Below are 22,967 nucleotides of genomic sequence, written 5' to 3'. Positions count from 1 at the left end.
TCGAGTGTCACACCCAGGTTCCTAGCAGTCTGGGTGGGGGCTAACACGGAGTTGTCAAAGGTAATAGTCAGGTCGTGGGTGGGAGAGTCTTTCCCTGGAAGGAAAAGTACTTCAGTCTTGTCAAGGTTAATTTTCAGGTGGTGTGCGGACATCCACTGAGAGATGTCAGTCAGACAGGCAGAGATTTGTGCTCCTACCTGTGTTTCAGATTGGGGAAAAGAGAGGATTAGTTGGATGTCATCAACCTAAGACCTGAGACACCCAGATCCTGAAGGGAGGAAATAAGGATCTGGTGGTTCACTGTGTCAAATGCTTGGGAGAACATTTTTGCTATCATTGTGGCTTTGAAATAGAGTCTCCCTTTATCGTTATAAAACTGTTGAGTTATCTGTTGCAAAATGTTTTCACTGTTGATCGAAACTATGGTTCAGGTTTGGTGTGGTTGAGGCGCAAAACCTCTTAGTTAGGTTTTAGGAAAGATCATAATTTCAGATAAAATAAATACTTTCTTTTGGTTTGGGAGCAATTGTGGTCATGGTTAAAAGAGACCGATGTTGACTGCAGGTAGAAAACAGCAGTCTCACATGACAAAGTCTGACATTTTATTGACCTATCCACTGACCCCAAGCTCCTCCCAATGTGGACTTGTGGCTCCTTAACAATGTCGCACTACTTCCTCCTTCGCTTTTGCTGGACAAGAAACACAATTCCTTTAGCAGGTAGAAAGCTTAGTCATAATGTAAATACTTGTCATTTTTAGGCACCTCCTGAAACGTTGTTTTGCTTGGGAGGACAGTGGTTGAGAGATTAAAATCTGATCAGAATCTTTACCAGCCTCCATTCTTCCATTGATCCACCCATCTTCTGCTACAGACAATACAACAGCAACTTACTTAACATGACAACCATACAGTCACTTGTTTTCATATTTGCTACAAAGCACATGTTACAGGAGTCTTTCTGTGCACTAATGTTTTTCAGCACACGAGTACAATTGTTTTTTAAATGTGAGACAACTGACATGGCTCACCATTCAACTTACATAAACAGTAGACTGTGCATGCAAACCCACACTTAAAGTCTATAAACACAAAACAAATATAAAGTTCTTAACTTGGGGCGGCTGTGGCTGAGGGGTAGAGCGGTCGTCCGCCAACCAGACAGTTGGCGGTTAGATCCCAGTCTTCCCCATCTGCATGCTGAAGTGTCCTTGGGCAAGATGCTGAACCCCGAATTACCCCTCTTAGAAAAAAAAACAGTGCTGCTAATAGATGAATGTGTGTGTGAATGGGTGAATGGCAAACTGTACTGTAAAGGGCTTTGAGTGGTCATCAAGACTAGAAAAGTGCTATATAAATACAAACCATTTACTATTTAACTTCCTTTGCCTATGTGCATTTGTTCCAAAGCAAGACAGCAATAAATAGGTTGAACATTGTAACAATGGTTGGATTGACTAGTCAGTATGAGTCACAGTATGAGACAGATATGGAAATTACGTTCCAGGAAAATGTCGAGGACTACTACTCAGTTCTACGAACAGTTCTGTTATGGCCAACAAATGACAGCCACCATCAAAATGGTACAAATGTGATGTATATATTATGCATAATGGCACTACAACCTTGAGAAACTTTTTAGGTTGAAGCCCAATGGGAAGTTCAACTCACAGAGCAATAAATCCTTTAACTGAAGTATGCAATTGAGTAAATGTGTATTGAAAGACATTAAATGTCTAGACCCAAGGCCCCTGGCATACTTCAGGGGCTTTTAAAAGTCAACTACTACTTCTACTCATTTTCTTTTAGACGAACGAGATGAGAGAATTAATATCATCACTGATATCATCACACATCTGCACAAAAGGTATGAAGTTGATGTGTTCAGCCTAGCATAGATTAAAGAAATTAAAATGAGAAACAGCTAGCCTAGCTGTGTCTTAAATTATACTGTTTTTACACCAAAATTAGCATGTGCAGAATATGCAGGGTTTCAAAAACATGGATTAATTTACCAAAAAAAAAAACATTTGACTCTGTTTGTTTGCCTTTGTTTTTTTTCCTAGTGTGTCACGTTTGACATCACAAGCTTGACAGAAAACAAATAGAAAGCAGCATGGAGGCCATTGACTATCGTACGCTGATTACCTTATCTCACAAAACGTAACGCTGCTTGAACAGAGACAGATGCTGTGGAAGTTACTGAGAGAGGTGACAACCCCATAGAATCGTGACATTTAAAAAGATTGTGTGTGTCCATCCGGGTGTTAAGTTTCCAAAACTGTAGTTCGAAAATGGAGAAAATAAATACCTGTGACTCCTGCAGAGTTATTTGAAATAGGCTAAGGAAGCCATACACAGTCACTGTGTCACATCTTTGCAAAGATTGAGTCGCAAAAATTCAACTAGCTAGCTGTTTTTGTCCGGCTTCCAGCTTCAAGCAAAGCTAAAGTCTTGTCATGTTGTGACTCCTGCTCCGTGTTATGAGATACAACATGTAGAGTATACAGAAGGTTGAGCAATAAGTTTATTTTGCATTTCTCACAGATGGTTTGTGTCATTTTAGGTAGTTCTTATCACACTTATGTATGTTCCAGTTTTCTTTTTTACAATGAGCTTGGTCTGAATTAGATATTTGATGCAATAAAAATTGGGTAAAACATCATGACTGACAGCTGAAACTGTTGATAGGACCTCGCTACGTGGCTCCATCCATGATCGCTACGACATAGTCTCTGATGGCGATGCTTTTTGGGGGGTATTTTAGCTTAATTTCAGGAAAGTAGAGTGGCATTGTCCATTAGAGTCTACGCTCCATTCTATGCGACACAACACTGTATATAAGACAGTACAGTACGACAACAAGATAAATTAAGACAATTGTCATTTTTTTCATGAAACAGAACCATTCTGCCTCCAGTCTGTTTTATGCTAAGCTAGGCTAAATGCATCCTGACTCCAGATCTATGCTGAGACGTAAGCTTGGCATCGATCTTCTCGCCAAACTCCCATGAGGAAAACAAAGATGTGTATCTCCCAAAATGATGACCCATTTCTTCACAAGTGAGCATAGTGCAGCTGTGGCGTAGCATTAGCAGACCACATGATGCACCAAAAGCAGATGCATGAGGTCTGTAAGAGTACAGTAAATGTTTGCATAAAATGAAGGGAGAACAGAGAGTCACCTGCCTCCCTGCCTGCTGCTACTGTTACATCTCTAATCGGAGGAAATGGCTTGTGGTGAGGAGACGTTCCAGCCCTCCTGTGGGAGTTTAATTCAATCACAACTCGGGTCAAAAATGAATTAAAACTCTCATTAGGCCCCGCTCCTGTGTTCCAGAAACTAAGTCTGCTGCTCCGGCTCACATGTACAGATTTTGGTGTTACACAGAAGCATCAATCAGCTCTGCAGTTATCTGTCTGTGAGTCAGCCATCAGTCACTCACTCCATCATTTTGTTATTTTAATTTGCAGTGCTCACCCACACACAGAGCCCAGCGAAACCAGTTACAGATGATCCAAACAACAGCGGGCTATGTGGACATTTTGTTGTTTATTCTGAACGAGTCACAGTTTGACAAAAAAATGAGAGCGCAGTGCTCCCTGCCTGGACTTCATATCTCACTGAGCACAAGGAGGATAATACACTGCGATCCACATCACAGGACCATTGACCTTTCCACAGTACACTGTAACTAACCACTTTGGACTGTGGCCATGAAGCAGAGCAGCAGAATGTGTTGTTCTGTGTCAGGGAGAGAAAGAGGAACTTGTGCATTGTAAACCCACAAGAAAAGCTCTCCACTGTTGTCATATTACATCTATAATCTAGATACAATGGCACTGACACTTGCATTTAAGCGTATTGTATTCCTGGACTCAGATGAGTGTGTTGTCGTTGTTATGTATTGTTTTGTTTAAAGAAGCAAAGGTGTGAACAGATTCATTTTCTCAGTTAAATTGGGTAAGACTTGTGACATCTCGATTCGCTGCCACTTGAAAAATACGAGATGAAATACACTGAGCATTAAGAAAAAAGAATCCACTGCTGATAAAAGCCTTGTATAATCTGTAAAGCTAAACCAAACATGGAGTTGTCTTTATCAGCTGCCTAAAAGACTTTATACAAGAACAAGGCTATTTTTTTTCTTTTCTTTCTGTTGCTCAACGACGAGCCTTCAAACGTGAAACACGAGCTCCTCCTAATGGTTCAAAATGAAACATGTGCTGCCTTCAGGTGCTCATCATAATAAACAAGCAAGCGTGCATGTGAGGAACGTTTGGGTGATACTTTTTTATTTGTACTTTTCTTACATTAACAAATACATATTCATGCCTATATCATATAAATAATAATATATCACTTGTTCTAATGGGTACTTTTTATACATTTGGTAACTTAAGTAGTCCAGTAGACTAGATGCGTGTTATATTACTTTATACTTTTCGTCGTCAGCGTCTGATATTTTACTGGCCCATCCAGTGACACCAACCTCCTTCCTATGTGGACTTTGTGGCTCTATTACATCAACGCACTACTTCCCACTCTTTTGGACAAGAGTCAGGATTCATTCAACGGGAAGAGAGCTTTGACGGAACATACACAGATGTCATTTAGGACATGTGCTGAGGGCCTTTAAAGACTACGATTTTGAATTTATTTATTTAAAAATATAATTATTTAATGAAATCTATCTATCTATCTATCTATCTATCTATACCAATACTAACTAAATGGTTTCTGTCATATATTTCCACCATTAAATTGTGATTGCCCATTTACCTTTATATTTATATAGCACAATATATAATAGAATGTGTTTTCTTACGTGTGTCAAATTGTATGGTGCAATTGAATTAATAGTTTGATAGTAATCATAATAATAACAGCAATATAGAGTAATAATAACACAATAGTGTAATTGAATCAATTGCATATTTTATCACTGTTCTATTGTACTGTAGTGTTATTGCTCATTTTATTTGCTAAATTCTGCCAAGTGTAATCTTAGTAATAGTTCTTAATATAAATGTGTATTATTCAGGCTTCAGACTTTATTAAACTTGGTGCATACTTAACGATTCCTGTGTTAAATGGCTGTTTGCAAACACTGAGTCTCAAGTTGATTCATACCACTACAAACACATGTTTTATTCATACAGCATCTGAGAAAATAATAGTAAATAATACCCTTCATCCTAATGTTTAGATGTTAAAAGGTTTCTGCTGGGACAGCACTTTTTGTAGAGAGGCTTAATGGGGATGATTTAAGAATAGAATGAAAATAATGACGTTGAAGATCATTTCATAACCACTGACTGTGATCGTGTATCTCTCACTGGGAGCATCACAAACATGCAATCACTTCCAGTATACTTGTGATCACAAAGGACCAAACTCGTGAGGGTTGGACGCAGGGATGGATCCGAGCTGCACGTGAAGGCAGCACCGCTGTGATGAATGGTGTCCTCCGCTGTGGTGTCGCGCTGCACACACGTGTAGAGTCAACCTTAGCATACTCGGTCTGTAGGGAAGCTAACAGGAGCTAACAGGAGCCAACAGGAGCCAACAACCTGTTGGGTGGGTCCAGATCACGTCTCTGAAGAAGGAGCCGGTGTGTTCGAAGATCATCTTGGTGAGTTGAAATGTGATGCTGTTGCCAGAGAGGCTGTGTGAGCTAGTTAGCGAACACAGCCAAGACACAAGGTTAGACACAGTGAGTACGAGTGGTTTCCGGTATGAAAACTAAACTGCCATGCTGTTGATAACACTCCATGCTGGAACATAGCGGTGTTGTGCGGCGATTGATCATTTAGCAGATGGCTGAATCGTTTTCAATTAAACGTAGGATGCTGTTATGCTTTTCACATTAAAATGAGTAAATCGACACCTCTTGCTTTTATTTTGAAAGCGATCTTGGGCACATTGAACACGTGTGCGTGGGTTAGCTTGATGTGGTTGTAACGGTGGTTAGCTCCGCTGTTAGCCGCTTCACACAACACTGCCATGTTTAAATGTACCCGTCCGCCCCGGCACGGTCAGAGGAGGGCATGCTTTTAAAGTCCGTACACTACAGCTAACAGTTAGCCTAATGCTAAACACACTGGCGGGTTTACTTTGGTGTTGTTTACTTTGTTGACGGGGGTAACCTGGATTGGCGGTCCGCTCACATGTCCTGTCCTCGCCCAGCGGAGCTCGGGATTTCCCACCCGCGCGGGCCGCGTTGTCTTGGTTATCGAGCGTGCCATGTTCTGTGGCGTCAAGCTGTAAAAGTGAGAGGAAATTCAACATTTCATCTTTGCTCTTGTCCGCAAAACATCAAGAACATCATGAAGCTCCGATGAAACTTTTGGTTTGATGCTGTAAACATTTATTTAGATTAGTGACATTGACAATAAGTACATGGTAGAACAAGGACGTGGGGGGGTCAGCCATTGTTTAGGTTGATTAAACAGCCACATTGTACACGATCTTACTCTTTCCATATTCTAAGCTCCAAAAATGTATTTTCAACATCCTGTGGAGGCGGAAACCTGTTAGTTAAGCACAGGCTGAAGAAAAATCATCCAAAGTATTATGGTTTATTTAAAAACACATTTTCTTTACATACATAGCAAATATAATATGAACCCCTCAAAATAAATTCTTGAAGCCTTCATCAGCAGTGAATATACACGTTAATAAAAATGATAATAACAACAATAATCTAAATGAATAAAACTTGATTACTAAAGCACTTATATAGCATTTATCTAAACAAAGTTACAAAGGGCTTCACAAAATATATAGGAATAAAACAACAACAACAAAAAGAGAAAGGTGACGTAAAAGAGAATTTCTAAAACAGAACATTTGCTAAACCCAGTTAATAATCAGGTGTTAAAAGGCTTCCCTAGTAAAGAGCCTTCACTTAGGAACTATACTAGCAAGTTTTTGTTGGAAGACACATGATACATGACCGTCTGTCTGGCACTTTGTCCCTATGTTTAAAACTCATCTTTTAATATTTGATTTCTTTGAATGTAGCTTTAGTTTTTAAATTATTGTTTTAGATGTGACATGTGAAATTTCCCAAAGCATGACACGGTGAGAATGTCCTGGATGAACTGCTTTGCACGGTGTAGAGTTTGATTTATGACCATCGTCTTTTAGATACCAGAGTGCAATGATGAAGTACATCCTGGTAACCGGAGGAGTCATCTCCGGCATCGGCAAAGGCATCATCGCAAGCAGCGTGGGCACGATCCTGAAGTCATGTGGCCTACACGTGACCGCCATCAAGATCGACCCTTATATTAACATAGATGCCGGCACATTTTCACCCTATGAGCACGGTACGTCAGAGCAGAGGAACGTTCTTATTGAACCCATTCATAATTAACGAATGGTGATGTAAATAATGATTTTTGTCATGCTCACTCTGCTCAGGTGAAGTGTTCGTGCTGGATGATGGGGGTGAGGTGGACTTGGATCTGGGGAACTACGAACGCTTCCTTGACATCCGGCTGACCAGAGACAACAACCTGACCACGGGCAAGATCTATCAGTCTGTTATCAACAAGGAGAGGAGGGGAGACTACCTGGGCAAAACCGTGCAGGGTAACAGCTGCTGCTCAAGTTTGAAACAGGGAATCGTGCTGTAGAGAAAACAGTCAACAAAGAATAATGTTGAAATGTCCCCTTTGTCCATCCAGTCGTGCCACACATCACAGATGCCATCCAGGAATGGGTTGTGAAACAAGCCAAAGTACCAGTTGAAGAAGATGATGTACAACCTCAAGTGTGTGTGATAGAGGTGAGTCGCTCTGTACTTGTTGTTTAATCTGAGTTTGTAACAGCAAATGGTTCAGATTAAAGGAAACCTACTAAACATATTCAGGTGCATAATTTTAACAGTTTTGTGCAGAAAACACACCACTTTCCTCAAACTGTTCATTGCTGCCGCTCCTCTTTTCAGCCTTCGTCTGAAATGTTTTTAGCTCCCGTCTCTTTAACCTCTTCGACTCCCTAAAGACGCCAGCGTTATGGTCTTGATTACCATGAGTCTCCAAGTGTCCTACTTGGAGCTCCAACTGGATCTTGTCATGAAAAAAACACTGTAGAATGGCTAACGGAGCTGTAATATGCAAATGTGACATGATGTCATAATGATGCGGGTGTATCGGCCAGTCAAATTGATGAGGCGTTTCAGGAGCAGTGTTTTCCGTGGAGGAGAGGAACTCTTTAAGAAAAAGCGAAAAAGCCTATGTCTCCTTTCATGATATATTGTACAGGATCACGATCTCTTTCCAGCCTCTGCTGAAGCTGCTAACATTGTATCTGATAATGTGCGTGTGTGTGTGTTTGCAGTTAGGAGGCACCGTGGGGGACATCGAGAGCATGCCTTTCATCGAGGCCTTCAGGCAGTTCCAGTTTAAAGTGAAGAGGGAGAACTTCTGTAACATTCACGTCAGTCTGATACCACAGGTAAGAGAGCCACACCCTCACACCTCCCTGCTTTTATCTGAGGGGAAATGTACACAGAACCTCCACAGCCCAAGTGCATCACTTTCAGAAATATGACTGTAACAGTTTAATAAAAGAATTTAGACCCCATTCAGATGTGATATTACCATCCATCACGGGTGTTCCGATCACAAGTGGTAAGCTAAGGTACAGATGTGGACACCCACCTACTCAACACAGTAGGGACACATTGGAGATCCGACCCCTCGGACCACATTCAGAGGTCATCTGGGGCCCAGTACACATCTGGTTGTAACATCTGTCCCGACAGCATTTCGTTTGTCTGTTCATACCTGGTATTAAAATGTGTCTTCTGTGACCACTTGCGATCGGATCACTGCGGGCGTATGTTAATGCCATGAACTGCGTCAGCTATGCATTTCTTTTTACATTTCTACGATATCTCAACGTCGACTTGAATTACATGTTGGATATTCCAGGTTCCTAGTTGGTTTGCACGCAGGTTGTTTGCTTCCAGTTAAATACATATGCTGTCTCCATTGTTCTGTCCAGCCCAGTGCAACCGGAGAGCAAAAGACCAAACCAACACAGAACAGCGTCAGGGAGCTGAGAGGACTGGGCTTGTCCCCTGATCTGGTGAGTCACTCACTGTCGCACATCAGAACATATTGAAAAAGCGTTTGTGTAAAAATGTCCAAATAGAGAACAGGAAATGCCATGGTACGTACTACGTGGAGCAGGTCAGGCCTGATTGTTAAAGCATGAATTTAACAAAGGGTGTAAAAGCTCCACGGTGATCTACATCACGGTGACACATCGTTCTAACCCTTGATCTTTTCAAATGATTGCATCGTTTACATATCTGAAAACATAGATTCAAATACAGTCTGTGAAAGGCTCATATTATTAAATCGGTCAGGCTCAAGTATCTATGTTTTAAGTTCGAGAAACAATTGCTCCTCACGGAATATAGTATCTAGACTTTCTCATCTCTGCCAAGGAGGTTAGTTAGAAAGATTGTGCAAAAAGTACCAGAAATCGTGGTGGAAGGAAGCCATGGCTCAATTATATTATGGTGCAGATCTTGATTAGGGGGTGGATTCAAGATCTTTTTTTCTTTAACATTGTGAGATAGGACGTTTTCATCATTTTTCCTTGATTTTGCGTGGATCTTGATGACATATTTAGGGGACTGATATTTTCAAGTGTGTGCAATTTGGTGCAAATCCAAATAAAAATCTGGATGTAGTGAATTTAATGTGGTCTCATAAGGGGACAGTTGGGCCTTGATGGAGTTATGAGCTCTACTGAGTGACATTCTAGTTTCTCTGGTGTTTTGCTGTGTGAAGTAATTTGTGTTGTACCTGTAATGACCTTTTCCCTCTGGGATAATTGAGGTGTCTTCTCATCTTTATCAACAGATCATGTGTCGCTGTTCCACTGCTCTGGAGAACTCTGTTAAAGAAAAGATCTCAATGTTCTGCCACGTAGAACCAGAGCAGGTATGTCACTGACACACGTTTATTGTGGGATGTCCGATGAGCCCAGACCCCGAGCAGCTCTAAACTCTCCTGTGTGCTTCCAGGTCATCTGTGTGCAGGACGTGTCGTCCATCTACAGGGTGCCGCTACTGCTGGAGGATCAGGGTGTGGTGAGCTACCTGAGCAGGAGACTGAACATGCCCATAGAGACCCAACCCAGGAAAATGCTGATAAAATGGAAGGAGATGTCTGACAGGTGAGTCTTTAGCAGAAGTCAAAAATGTATTAAAGAGTAATTCTACACTGAACTGAATGCTGCTCCTCTGGTGCTTTACTTTGTCCTGACTGATGTGATGGCTTTGTCTGAAACGGTTTACTAATGCACTGCACGTGTTGTCCTCGCAGGTCAGACAGACTGTTGGAGCACTGCTCTATAGCACTGGTCGGGAAGTACACCAAGTTCTCCGACTCTTACGCTTCTGTCATCAAGGCACTGGAGCACTCAGCCCTGGCCATCAGTCACAAACTGGAGGTTAAGGTACGTTCACAATGTTCAGAACACATATTCATCTTAATTACATCTGTATTAAAGGCCCAATCCACTTAATGTGTACTAATACATGTGAGCTGGTTAGTAACTTGTAGGATTTAAGGAAGCATTATCATTAGACAGGGTACTTATTTAACGCTGCAAACACTTACTGTCAATACACTTTCACCTCTTTCTTTTCAACGTTGCTTTTCCTCGTCTGTGATTTTTTTTTTTATGTAACTAAGCAACCAAGTGTAGAGTAGATCTGCTTCCTGTTTACACCGGTACACATGACTAGTGTACTTGAACAGTCACGTGATTGACAGGTGTTGGGATTATAACTGAGCCAGTGCTTAAACACTGAACTCAGAATGTTGCCGTTTTAAAACGAAAATGTATTCGGATGGATATAGCCACAGATGGGTATCATCACATGAACAACCACACACAAACCGGACCATACTCGACTGTGATGAGGTGTGCGGTCAGAAGCACAACAGATTTAAATGAGCTCAGTGCAGCTGTGCATTTTCCACATACAAGAGTGGGCTGGAACAAGAGAGTGCTGCATCTGCTATATCAATCATTCAGTGGCAGCATGACATCAAATTAAAGAGGGACAGATGAGGAGGAAACGTGAGATGGAAAATATATTTTTCTCTTCAGAGCTGCCACCTAAGCCTATGCTGTATGTCTCCTCTCCTCAGTATATAGACTCGGCATATTTGGAGCCCAGCACTCTGCAGGAGGAACCAGTAAAATACCACGAGGCGTGGCAGAAACTCTGCAGTGCTGAGTGAGTCCTGAGGCCTCATTTCTGAAAGTAACCCCGGAATTTAGATTTATAGTTTCTGTAACTGTTTTTCTTCTTCTCTTATCAGTGGAATCCTGGTTCCAGGAGGTTTCGGCGTCAGAGGAACTGAAGGAAAGATTCGCGCAATCAACTGGGCCAGAAAACAGAAGAAACCCTTTCTAGGTACAGAAGAGTTGCATGAGACTGAGTGGCAATAAATACCATGCAGTTTAAATGTACAATTTTCAAGTAACATGGATAACGTCAAACACGCCACATGTTTCTGCAGGTGTGTGTCTCGGAATGCAGTTGGCAGTATGTGAATTTGCCAGAAACGTGCTTGACTGGAAAGGTGAGGCTCCCATGTAGCAGCACACTGCTGCAGTATTGTGTCTTTACATGTTAAAGAGCAGCTGAATAGATAAAAGCTCAAGGTTCGTTACTGTCTTGGTTCGAATTTTCAATCGCAAAACCTGTGATCAGAGGGTGTGTTGATAAACCTGTGCTAAAGACAATTATTGAGCATAAGGTTTGGTTTAAATCAAACTGACTTTTTGTCCAATTTTAGCTGCTGCCCATATGATCTCCTCAAAACAAAATTAGTTTGGCACTGAACCAGAAATTAGACAATCCGAGAATTGAAGCGATCCATTTCCATTCCATTATGAATCTGCTGTGCTGCCACCTTCGCCTGCAGATTTATTCGTTGAATCGGACCGTGCAGGTTAAAACATTATCAATGAACGCAAAATTAGTGCAGGATGAGTCGTTAAAAAGTTGAAACCGTTTTACAGGAAGAGTTGAAGATGTAAAATACTGTTGAAATATATTTGGCAAATACGAGATAACAGAATTAAGATAGAGATACAGGATTAAAACTGGGAGCAATTCTTTTTCATTTCATGGGGCCTTTAGTTACTAATATTAACTCGTAGCCTGTAGCTTGTCAGTTATTTATCTCCTCGGACATCTCTGCCCATTTCTCTCTCATCACGGTCTTAACACAGCGTCGACACTGCCTGTGTAGTGCAACTGGAGCGGCACCATCTTCAGTTCTGTCAGGATGCGTTCAGGCACAGTACTAAGTGTAGGTTGCACATATTCTGGCAGGACTCATTCACATATTAGAGTAAAGGAACACTCCATACTCATACCGAGGCATATGTGTTCTGTCAGATTAAGATGGATGACTGAAACACGTCTTGTGTAAACTACAGAGGAGAAATTACGAATAACACAATTCGTTGAATCGTAGCGCAGCCAGTGTCAATGCTGTCAGCTCCCTTAGATTTATTCCCCAGCTACTCATCAGCAGTGATTTCAAATCCCTACTTCATACCCAGTTCCACCCACACTACTCCAGTGTATCTTTTTACCACCCAAAGGATTGGTAGCAGTGATTAGTGAAAACATTCTAACACTTGTCTGTTTTGCGCTTAGATGCCAACTCAACAGAATTTGACCCCGATACAACGCATCCTGTGGTGAGATCCTTATTCTAAACTCAGAAATAATGTAGTTGTAATTTGACCTGAAAAGTGCATCAAGATTCGACCTTGAACCGTTGCAGGTGATCGATATGCCGGAACACAACCCTGGGCAGATGGGCGGCACAATGAGGCTAGGCAAGAGACGGACCATTTTCAAGACCAACACCAGCATATTGCGTAAGAAACTTTCAATTCACCTTCAGCCAGTTGATGGGTTGTGGCATCTGCTCTGTGATTACAGCTGTTCTGTATTGCAGGCAAGCTTTATGGAGACGCAGACTACGTGGACGAAAGGCACAGACATCGCTTTGAGGTATGTTGACCTCGAAGTTGGTTAGCAGCTTTAGAAACATTGTTTGTTTAAAAGCACTCATGAAGTGGTGTATTTATTTAAAATGTGGGACTGTCATTGTGCAGGTCAATCCTGAGCTGAAGAGTCACTTTGAAGACATGGGCTTCCGCTTTGTAGGTCAAGACGTGGAAGGAGAAAGAATGGAGGTCATAGAACTTGATGGTATGGAAAATAACACTTATTTTTATTGTGGGTAACTACAACCATCTATCAGGTTGCATTTCTTTTAAGACGCCATCCTCCGTTTTCAGATCATCCATACTTCGTTGGAGTACAGTACCACCCAGAGTTCACCTCACGCCCCATAAAGCCATCACCCCCTTATCTTGGTTTGTTGCTGGCCGCTGCAGGGAAGCTGCAGAGCTACTTACAGAAGAGCTGCCGCCTATCTCCACGGTAAACATCATATCTCAAGTTATACACACTGCAAGTTTAGGACTCACCCCAGGAAGAAAAACTAAGCTTGTTATTTTGTCTTTGGCACAGGGACACATACAGCGATCGGAGTGGCAGCAGCTCCCCAGACAGTGAAATATCAGAGCTGAAATTACCTTCCATTTCAAGCGAATGATGTAAAGATCCTGAGGAATTCTTTTTTTCTTCAATGGTTTCAGTGATACAAACTTCAATCCTTTTCTAGAGTTTTGGATGTCAAATTTAGACCCGGCATTTACATCCATCCTGACCATGAGGTCATCAACGCATGTGACTTATTTTTACTGAACGTAAAAGAATTATTGGTTTCCTAAGGGAGTGCCTTCTCTGCACAATTATGCTCATGTCAAGACTGTCACAATAAACATTAACTGGATAATGACACGATTTGGTTTGAAATTTGAGTAAAAGATTTAATGGACGTGTCAAACTGATCCACTAATCAGATTTCCTTCAACTGGTTATTCATCTGAAGGGGTCTTTGCTCATACTACAGACAATGCATGTTGCCTATAAATGGCTGAAACATGTCTGGTTTTTACAGCTGTACTACTGTGGCCTTATTGCAATTATGTACTGTTACATGAACATTTAACACTTTTAAGCTCCTTTATGAATGAGATGAATTTAATAAACGGATTCCAGTATTAGTTTGTAGTTGGGTTTTTTTATTGCATACAAACAAGTTTTCACAATACACATTTCAAACCTTTTCATTTAAGGTGCATGAAAGTTATGGCAACTATTCAACATTGCAGTTAAACATGATGCTTTTGTTGACTGAGATTGTTGCCCTTTGGGGACAGCCTGCAGCATTTCCCCCAGACAGGTGAAGGTCTCCAACGCTCCACTTTGTAGAGCACACATCAGTATCTGAAAGTTAAAAAAAAAATAAAAATTTTAAGCACAATTCAAGAGCCTTCTCTCAAAACTACATTTTAGGGCTGATCTCAGTCCCATATCCGCTAACTTCATCCAACAGTCCTTTTGCAAGTTGGTCATCATAGATCAGATCAACACAAGCAAAATTAATGCGTTTTTAATACCTTGAGAAGCAGGAAGGGTTGGGAGCCCGCACGGCCCAGCGATGCCAGACCTGAGGTCATGAGTCAGAGTGATGCCTGCAGAAAGAGCGCGCAGTTAGAAATAATACTTTACATCTGTTGGACAGTAGAGTGGCTGTTAATGGCAAAGATGGCCAGCACAGTCAAAGACCATCCTGTATTCTTGCATGCTATTGGAGCACCTTGGACTACAAACAAGCCCCAGGTCCTTATAATAGCATGCTGCAATTTAGACTTGAGGGGAAATGAGAAACAAACTTACCATGACATGAGCGGTCCTTATCCAGTCACTTTAGTGGTCAGCCATGGTCACCTTAGGAGAGCAGTCCTAATCCAGTCACTTTAGTGGTCAGACATGGTCACCTTAGGAGAGCAGAATAAAACGCTATCAATTTGTGATACTGCCACCACCACCTCCTACAGAGATGTTAACAGGAGTGGCTCAGTAAATGTTGTCTCAATCAGACATAGTCAGTGAGGGCAAGTTTGTAATCACAGCCAGGATATTTATGTAATGTGGCTTGAGAGCTTACCAGCAAGTGATGAAGTGTCTGTGCTTCGTCTTCTCACTTTCAGCAGTACCTGCAGACAGAGGGAAGTGTTAACATTTATAACTTTTAATTGGTGTGATTAGTCATTACTCCAACATGTTGAGACCAAATGTCCTTCCCCTTAATGTTGCTGTAACAGTTATTTGCAAACTGAACAGCGACCGTCGGTGAAAGTCTTCATCTGGGCTTCCTGATGACCGTTCACTGCTACATGAGAACAAGAACGGCTTCGATAGGAGCCCGACACATGATAGAACAGAATGAAGATCATACCTGTGATGTAGGCAGACAGCCAGGGTCCAAACTTGGTGGCGCCATTACTGGTCGAGTCTGTGGAGGAGAGAAGGAGGATCCACATTAAGCAGCTTCATCAAGTAAAAATTACAAAACATCCGCTGTTATTTAAACTAATTTTGCATTAATTGTTGCATGCTGCTGAAAAGTAGCTATGCTTGACATGACTTGCGGCCTAGACCACTTAATGACAAATTAAATGCAGTCTACTAAAAAGCATTGTTGACCATAGGCCAAGTTAGAGCACAGCTACAGGCAGTGAGAAGTGTAACTTGTATTCTGAATTACAGTCATGAGTAGTTAGATCAGACCAGCACCCAGCCACGTGGTCCACACGCAGGAAAGGTACTCATGCTAACATTTAGCCTAGCCAAGTCACACCAAGGCCTGAATTCCAAAACGTGTTAACATTAGTGGATGATTTCATACAACTGTAGAACTGTGGTTATATTTTGAATGCATTAACAGTGCCCCTAACAACACGTGCTAGCAGTTGCTAGGCCGCTAACGCACTTAGCATTACTGGGAGTTAACCAGCTACATTTAACATCATTGTTTTAAGCAAGAGGTATAAAGTAAACTAAAGTACAAGTGTTGAGTTCGAAAAAGAAGCTGGTCGAGGCCTCACCATGATTAGAAGTCTGTCGGTCCTTCATCTCGTGGAGAGCAGGAAGAGAGAGAGAGACTAGGGAGGCTCGCGCTGCTTTTATACACGCTAGCGCCCTCTGATTGGCTCACACAGGTCACGTGGACCTGTTGCATGACGGGATATGTATTCCTACAACTTTTTCTTTTTTTTGGACGAACTCTTGTTGTCTTTTTATGATTGTTGACACTTTCAAAATCAGCGCAAAACATTTCTTTTTTTTACGTTTCCTTCAACACTCGTTTTTCTCAGAATCAGACAGAATGTGACATATTGTGTATAAAGAGAGAAATACACACATCAGTGGGGGGTTGTATGTGTGGAAATGGAGGCTGTGTAGCTTCAGAACCACGGACAGCACCAACCTCCGCCTCGTGTAGTTTCCATTAAACAACATTGAAGTGATAAATGTGACATTTGTGTTGCGTTGCTTTGATCGTGTTGATATTCCACACACTGACCGTGCTACACAACCCACACAAAGGACTCCCCTGTGTGCCACAACGAAAACCTGCATTTCCCATGAATTCAAATCCAGCTAATCTCCCGACCCTGGTCACTATAACACACAATCGCCCGATTCATGGCTGCAGCAGGTCTACGGTGGTGGATCGTAGGTAAAGCCGTCACATGACCCGCCGTGCCCCGCGTCTCCTCCCGAGCAGAAGGCGGCGGCAGCAGCAGCAGAGGCAGCAGCAGCAGCGGGAGCCGCAGCGGCAGCAGTAGCCGGGGCTTCATGTAAACACAGCGCTCAGGGCTTTGTTCAACACACACTGCGACTCTCCGCCGGTAACCGTCCCCCGCTCGTCATGCCATGGATATTTTGTGGCAATACCAGTTCCGAATCATCCTGCTCGGGGACTCCACCGTGGGGAAGTCGTCGCTGCTGAAGCGCTTCACGGACGGTATCTACAGCGATGTGGCGGACCCCACGGTCGGGGTAGATTTCTACGCCCGCTCGATGGACATCGAGCCCGGGGTGAAGATAAAGCTGCAGCTCTGGGACACGGCTGGTCAGGAGCGGTTCAGGTAGGACCGAGTGGGGTTTGAGGGTGAAATCAAGATTTGATTAAACAATTATGATTTGACATATATGGATGACGACTATCCTCTATAATGGATAGGCCTTGGTTTGCTGTCGTATTTAAAAAAAAACATGAATCCCTGTATTTGAAATAAAGGCCGTTCAGTTTATCATTGTGATGTAATGTGGGCCGTGGTGAGAAGGGTCAGAAGATTATAAAGGCCTGGATCTTATGATGTCCTGTGAAAATCGAGTCGCATCACTGCATCCATTCACGGATGATGGGCATCCTCCTCACATCTAGGCCCCAGTTTGATTCCCTGGTACAGTGCCACAGTCTCCAGGGCAACACAAAGATGACAGCTCTGTATCCTCATCTATTCTTTTTTTCTTATTGCATTCATCCGCCCTGTTGCCTGTTGTGTTTCATGTGTCCCGGCTGTCACGGGTAATTTCCTGTAAAGCACTTCTCTGTCTGGAGCAGCAGCCTCAGCTCTCAGATCTGTTTCCTCTTTTGAAGCTGGGGCTTCTGAGGGTGTTTTCCTAAAGGCTTCACCACTCTCAAGGCTTTCACTTCTGTTTCAACAGGTCTGACTGTGAGAAGTGTCTGTGAAATAAACTGATGATTAGTAAATCAGTGCATGAATAAGACATGTGTGGCCATGTGTTCCAGTACTGTTGTCCCGGCTGCCCAATAGTCCAAGACTCTTATATGGGACCCACAGATCCTTTACAGTCTGGTTTGTGCTATTTGATTAACATCACTAATGGAATTAACCAGTTTTCATTTACACCCACCAGGGCAATTAAATGCTACTATAGATGTGTGAATAATTGTTCTTGATTAAGTTATTGCCCATATCGCCGAATATATGGTGCATCTCTTTTGAATGGAAACAGACACATGCCCCTCTGTATTGGGGTATTACCATTAGGTGACTTGTAAGTTATGGGAGCTCTGGGCAAAACCAAATAAAGCTGCACTATTTGTGGTTAAAGGCATTAGAATAGATGCACCACATCTGGAAGGTTCATTTGGTCCTGGATTGGACTCAACTCCCTAGACCAATGATCCTGGAACAATAAAAATGAATATTAAAAAAATGGAAATATTAACATGATATTCCCTGTATGCTGTCATCTGCGGTAACACCTTAAGGACTTATAGTTTTACTCAGAAGTTGCTAATAAACAATTTATAATATATATAATTTATAATTTATCTGGACGGACTCAAAACTTGAGTTGCACTTTACCACGAGTTGAGTTGAGTCTTTGACTGCTTTTGACTGACTTGAGACTGGTCCAAAAATCATAAAAACAGTTATGGAACTTGTAATGGAGGATGCTCATCAATATTGTACAACATTTCGAAGTGACAAAGCCAAGATTACAATTGTTTTCAAAGATGATTTTGCTTTCACTTAATAACGTGTCTTTCTACCCGACAGGTCCATTACGACTTCATATTACCGCAACTCTGTGGGCGGGCTGCTAGTTTTCGATCTCACCAATCGCAAAACCTTTGACCATGTGAGGGAGTGGCACAAGGAGGTGAGTGAGCACATCCTACCTCACCACATGGTCTACATCCTCATCGGCCACAAGAGTGACCTCAACAAGGACCGCAAGGTGACCCGGGACGAGGCGGAGAATCTGGCGGCCGACCTGGGCATCCGCTACGTGGAGACCTCGGCCAAGTGCAACATTAACGTGGACCGGGCCTTTGAGCTGCTGACCAGAGACATCTACGAGCTGATGAAGATGGGTGAGATCGTCACCCGCGATGGATGGGATGGTGTGAAGAGCGGCCTCACTGCTAAGGTCCTCTACCCGGCCGATGACGAAGAGGAACGGGCCAGGGTGTCCGCTGAAAAGGGCTGCCACTGCTGACTGAGATCTCTCTGTGTGTCCAAACACTGTCCTGTCACACCTGGAGCTCGCCTCGTCTCACAGCCGTCCATCGAGGCTCAGCACCCCATGATAACCATCCTCCATCACTTCTTCACCTTGTGCTTCATGCCCTCTCTGTATGTGGGACGACTGAGATTCTTTTCAAACAGAGGGGGTCAGTGAACATCCTGGTGTGTATCTTATAAACAAGTTGTGTCTCTAAATTCATATGGTGTAGCACGAACCAAGCTGTTTTCATCCTTTTTGGCCAAAAAACAGAGAAAGCGTGTAGAGGTGATCAGGTCTTGGGGCTGAGGGTGTAGTCAATACTCCTTTTCATAGCACTGGAGATAATGTTCTACTGAGCATACTGACGATACTGTGGTCGGGCATCACTCCACCTTCATACGGCACTAGTGTGTGGTTTCTACCTGTCCAAGTCTGTGCAACGCTTTGCCTGCAATCCTATGTGTCTGTAATATTGTAAATAATAGTGAAGTCTGTCGAGATGGAAGCTGAAATGTCACTAAAAGCTATTTAATTAATATCGTGAACAGACACAGTGCACTCTACAATAAGTGTCACCATATGAAATCAATGTGCTCCCCCTGCTCATGTAAGCTGTACGTGCACTTGCGCCAAACTGACCTAAAATTTGGATCATTCTGTGAATACTGGAGTAATGTTTTGTAAAGAAAAATAGAGATTATTTCTAGTTAAGTTGTACACATAAAGATAGGTCATTGTAATTAGGATAGATGGTCCTATTTAGGTATTTGTATTATAGCATCAACAGGAGCAAGACAACAACATCAAAATAAGTGATCTCTCAGACCTTTTAATGTGTCATCAGTATTAGTGAAGACGTGTTTGATTAAGAACCAAAAGGAGTTTTAATTTCACCAACTGTTGTTTGTAGCTTCAACAAACAACCACTTCTTTTATTCTCAGCTCATTCAGGCCTGAGGTGGTGATGAACTCATTAAAGCGATTGGATGGATGTGTTGCTCCCTTTACGTTGTGTTCCAGAGTTGTCAGAGAGCAGGAAATGTGGGTTCAAGTCTAGAGAAATGTCTCACCTCCAAGACGAAAACCTGGGAAACATTAGTCAAACCTGTGGATAAGAAAATAATGATAAACTGCAGAAGCTAATAATGTGTGGGGGTTGAGCCGTGCAGCAAATATGCAGAAACATGGCTCCTGGATTGGCTTTTAGCAAGGGACCTTTGTCACGTGTTGTTGCCCCTCTCACTGTATTCATCAGGGCCTTCACATAATAGTTCAACATTTTGAGAAAGACGCTCATTAAAATTCTCTCTGAGAGGTAACTAAGAAGTTGATGTGTTGCCTCATGTCTGTGTGTGAAGTAAGAATCTTGAACCATTAGCATAGCTTAGCTTAAAATAGGGGTAAACAGCAAGCCTAGCTGTCTCCAGCCATTAGAATAGTCGGCTGCAGGGACAGTTGTCAGTGACATCACCATGTGTGGTAAATTGTGCCTGAAAAGACATAAAAAAACTACACATGGCATCAATAAATATCTAAAGAAAGGGTTATAACATGCAACTATTTCTAAAATATATAGATTTTTATGAATCTGCTTGGGTCCATATTAAACAACGGAGACGATGTGTTACCTTAGAACTGTTTGAAGGTGTATATTTTTCCACCTTCTGCTGGGAGCAGTTTCCCCTGCTTCCAGCCTCTATGCTAAGCTAGTTATCAAAATGCTTGTTCTCAATCATGGAAATGTGACGGAATCATCCATCACATCATCACAAATACAAATCTCATGTGGAAAACTGCTGTATACGTTCCTGAAATTCTTTTGATAAGCAAGTAATGGATGAAGAAGTATTGGGGCCATATTGAGGAACCTTTGTTTTTCAACAATGAGGTAATATTATTTCAATAAGTACACGTAATATTGCAAGAATAAAGTCAACATTTTATTAGGAATACTAAACTAAAAGTGCAATTAGAAAAAAGTCTTCATATTTTGTGAAAAGGAAAGACATGGATTCTTAGCCTATCTTTTTAAAGTCTTATGATATCCTACTTATGATAAAATGGTGCTGATGTTACAAAAGTATTTCATTATTTGTGAAACATATACTAGAGTATAACTTAACGTGGTCCACATTCCACATTTTAACACAGGACACAGGCGGATTATGACTTTATTCTTGTAACATGACTTTATTCTCAAAATCTCAGACTCCTGTGATGGTCAGCTTGCTTGTTCTTGGCAGTGAGATGCATTTCTGATGAGAGCATGTCTACACACGATTTAACCGTGCACATGACAGCAATAACTTCCTTTAACGCAGACGATGGTGTACGCTGTCAAGTCTCTAGAGTCTCTTTACTGCGCCATTAATCTGGTGTTTACGAGCCGACAATAGACTACAGTCCACTTGGCCGGGGCACTCACCTCTCCTCACACACTTTAATCACCTTTCACCGGCATCTTGTGAAAACACCTGTCCACAAACACACTGCAACCAGCAAGTGATTATGCATTCTGTACGTACTTTGCGTTCATGTGATCCAGCTTATGTTTTTTTCTTGAGTTAATAAATGTTGTGTGGGGGACAGAGTACGTGTATGAACACTCTTTGGTTGCAGCCTAGTTTTCAGTAAGGAATGTATTGTAAAATATTTGCACCATCCCTTTATTTGATTTAACTTTTCTGCACTGATTCACACTGTATTCTCTGGTGTCATGTTATAGTCAGGTTTAAATACAGTGTAACCATATGTGATACATGTTTCTTTGTTTGTTTGACAATCAGACGTTAATATCTTGTGTTCACGGTGAAGTTGAGGACTCGTCTGTCTTGAATCTCCATGTAACAGCCAGTCTGACTGTGTTTAATACTACAACTACCTTCCTCACTTTGCTCTCTCATGTAAACAGGGTTACATTGTATGATATTGTTTACATTTGTACGTTGAGACTCAGCAAACTGTTCTCCGATGAGCATGATTCCCATTCCTGCAGCACTGCACTGATCAGAGTGAAGACAGCGACCTGGTTAAATTTAAAGGACCACTCTGGAAACACATGGGCAATTTGCTTAATTACCATCAACCAGTAGTGGGCGCCTCAATACCCAACAATGATTACATATTTATAAAACATTTGTAATTGTACAATTACAAATCTTCCGTCCACGGTCACAGTACTCTCTTACTGAAAGCTAAAAGGGAGCAGTTCAACTTTTCTTGAAATATCCCTTTTCCCTGTTCTTTCTGAGGGCAAGATGGTGAGATTATTCCTCTACTGATCTTCTCATCTCACTCACAGAAAGACTAATTCCCCCCAAAATATTGAACTGTCCCTTTAATGATTTTACGTTATCCACTGGAATGATCAAACCAACCCGCTGATAGGGCGTCTGTACCACAGAAGGTCAGCAGCCGGAAGGCCCACAGGATGGTACATGGTACATAACCATACAGCTCCCGAGCCCATGGTCACATTTCACAGCTTTACTGAATAAATGTTATTTATTTTATATATTATGTATAAGAGATTCATTTATTTGATGTGATTTTATTGATTGGTTAAAAAAAATAAATGGATGCCCAATGAGTGATGTTTGGTCTGGCTGTATCCTTTTTCGTTTTGTTTTTACGAGGTTTGGCGCCCTCTTCTGGCAGATGGAAGGAGGGTCATCATGACCTAGATTAATTATTATTTGTTTATGTATTGTGGTCAAGATAAAGATTTAGAAAAAGGCCATGCTTTTACAAAGACTCAGATAAGTCTATACTGCCACCTTTTATCCAAAGAAGGTTAGATAAGTTCAGGTGTGATTTAATCACTGGGGGTGAGATATTGTCACAATCAGATCCAGAGGGAAATAAAACAGTTGAGTACACAGTGTTAGCTGGCAGTTCAAGAATAGATGTCCTGTAAGTTGAAGCTGTTTTATACGTG

At 41.9% G+C, this 22,967-nt stretch overlaps 2 protein-coding genes, 1 long non-coding RNA gene and 3 other non-coding genes across 7 annotated transcripts; 2 read left to right on the top strand and 4 right to left on the bottom strand.

Moving 5' to 3' along the window:
- The first annotated feature begins 5,430 nt into the window (after positions 1-5,430).
- On the top strand, positions 5,431-14,199 carry ctps1a (CTP synthase 1a). Of its 2 annotated transcripts, none has more exons than XM_035182941.2 (18): positions 5,431-5,635; positions 7,153-7,334; positions 7,429-7,599; positions 7,695-7,795; positions 8,350-8,466; positions 9,019-9,102; positions 9,888-9,968; positions 10,052-10,203; positions 10,353-10,485; positions 11,187-11,275; positions 11,361-11,455; positions 11,562-11,624; positions 12,713-12,756; positions 12,843-12,939; positions 13,020-13,075; positions 13,180-13,276; positions 13,366-13,510; positions 13,601-14,199. In XM_035182941.2, exons 2-18 carry the CDS (start codon positions 7,166-7,168, stop codon positions 13,683-13,685), a joined length of 1,779 nt encoding a protein of 592 aa, XP_035038832.1. In that variant the 5' UTR covers positions 5,431-5,635; positions 7,153-7,165; the 3' UTR covers positions 13,686-14,199. The 2 variants fall into 2 exon arrangements, with proteins under 2 accessions (XP_035038832.1, XP_035038833.1); XM_035182942.2 differs by lacking the exon at positions 5,431-5,635 and adding an exon at positions 6,001-6,272.
- Positions 14,197-16,173, bottom strand: LOC118124798. Its single transcript, XR_004698774.2, has 6 exons — positions 16,087-16,173; positions 15,438-15,494; positions 15,147-15,195; positions 14,876-14,976; positions 14,596-14,670; positions 14,197-14,422 (listed from the first exon to the last, which is right to left on the bottom strand). It is a non-coding gene; the product is annotated as an uncharacterized LOC118124798 (long non-coding RNA).
- LOC118125331 lies at positions 14,492-14,562 on the bottom strand. The gene has a single exon (XR_004698830.1). It is a non-coding gene; the product is annotated as a small nucleolar RNA SNORD99 (small nucleolar RNA).
- On the bottom strand, positions 14,708-14,838 carry LOC118125322. The gene has a single exon (XR_004698822.1). It is a non-coding gene; the product is annotated as a small nucleolar RNA SNORA44 (small nucleolar RNA).
- LOC118125334 lies at positions 15,272-15,408 on the bottom strand. Its single transcript, XR_004698832.1, has one exon. It is a non-coding gene; the product is annotated as a small nucleolar RNA SNORA16B/SNORA16A family (small nucleolar RNA).
- Positions 16,174-16,714: 541 nt separating the features above from the next.
- Positions 16,715-22,619, top strand: rab42a (RAB42, member RAS oncogene family a). Its single transcript, XM_035182943.2, has 2 exons — positions 16,715-17,133; positions 18,580-22,619. Exons 1-2 carry the CDS (start codon positions 16,919-16,921, stop codon positions 19,019-19,021), a joined length of 657 nt encoding a protein of 218 aa, XP_035038834.1. The 5' UTR covers positions 16,715-16,918; the 3' UTR covers positions 19,022-22,619.
- Positions 22,620-22,967: the final 348 nt, after the last annotated feature.

The sequence above is a fragment of the Hippoglossus stenolepis genome, chromosome 17 (genome assembly GCF_022539355.2).
Source record: "Hippoglossus stenolepis isolate QCI-W04-F060 chromosome 17, HSTE1.2, whole genome shotgun sequence".
NCBI classification, from domain to species: domain Eukaryota; kingdom Metazoa; phylum Chordata; class Actinopteri; order Pleuronectiformes; family Pleuronectidae; genus Hippoglossus; species Hippoglossus stenolepis.
This window is presented reverse-complemented; position numbering and strand designations above follow the sequence as displayed.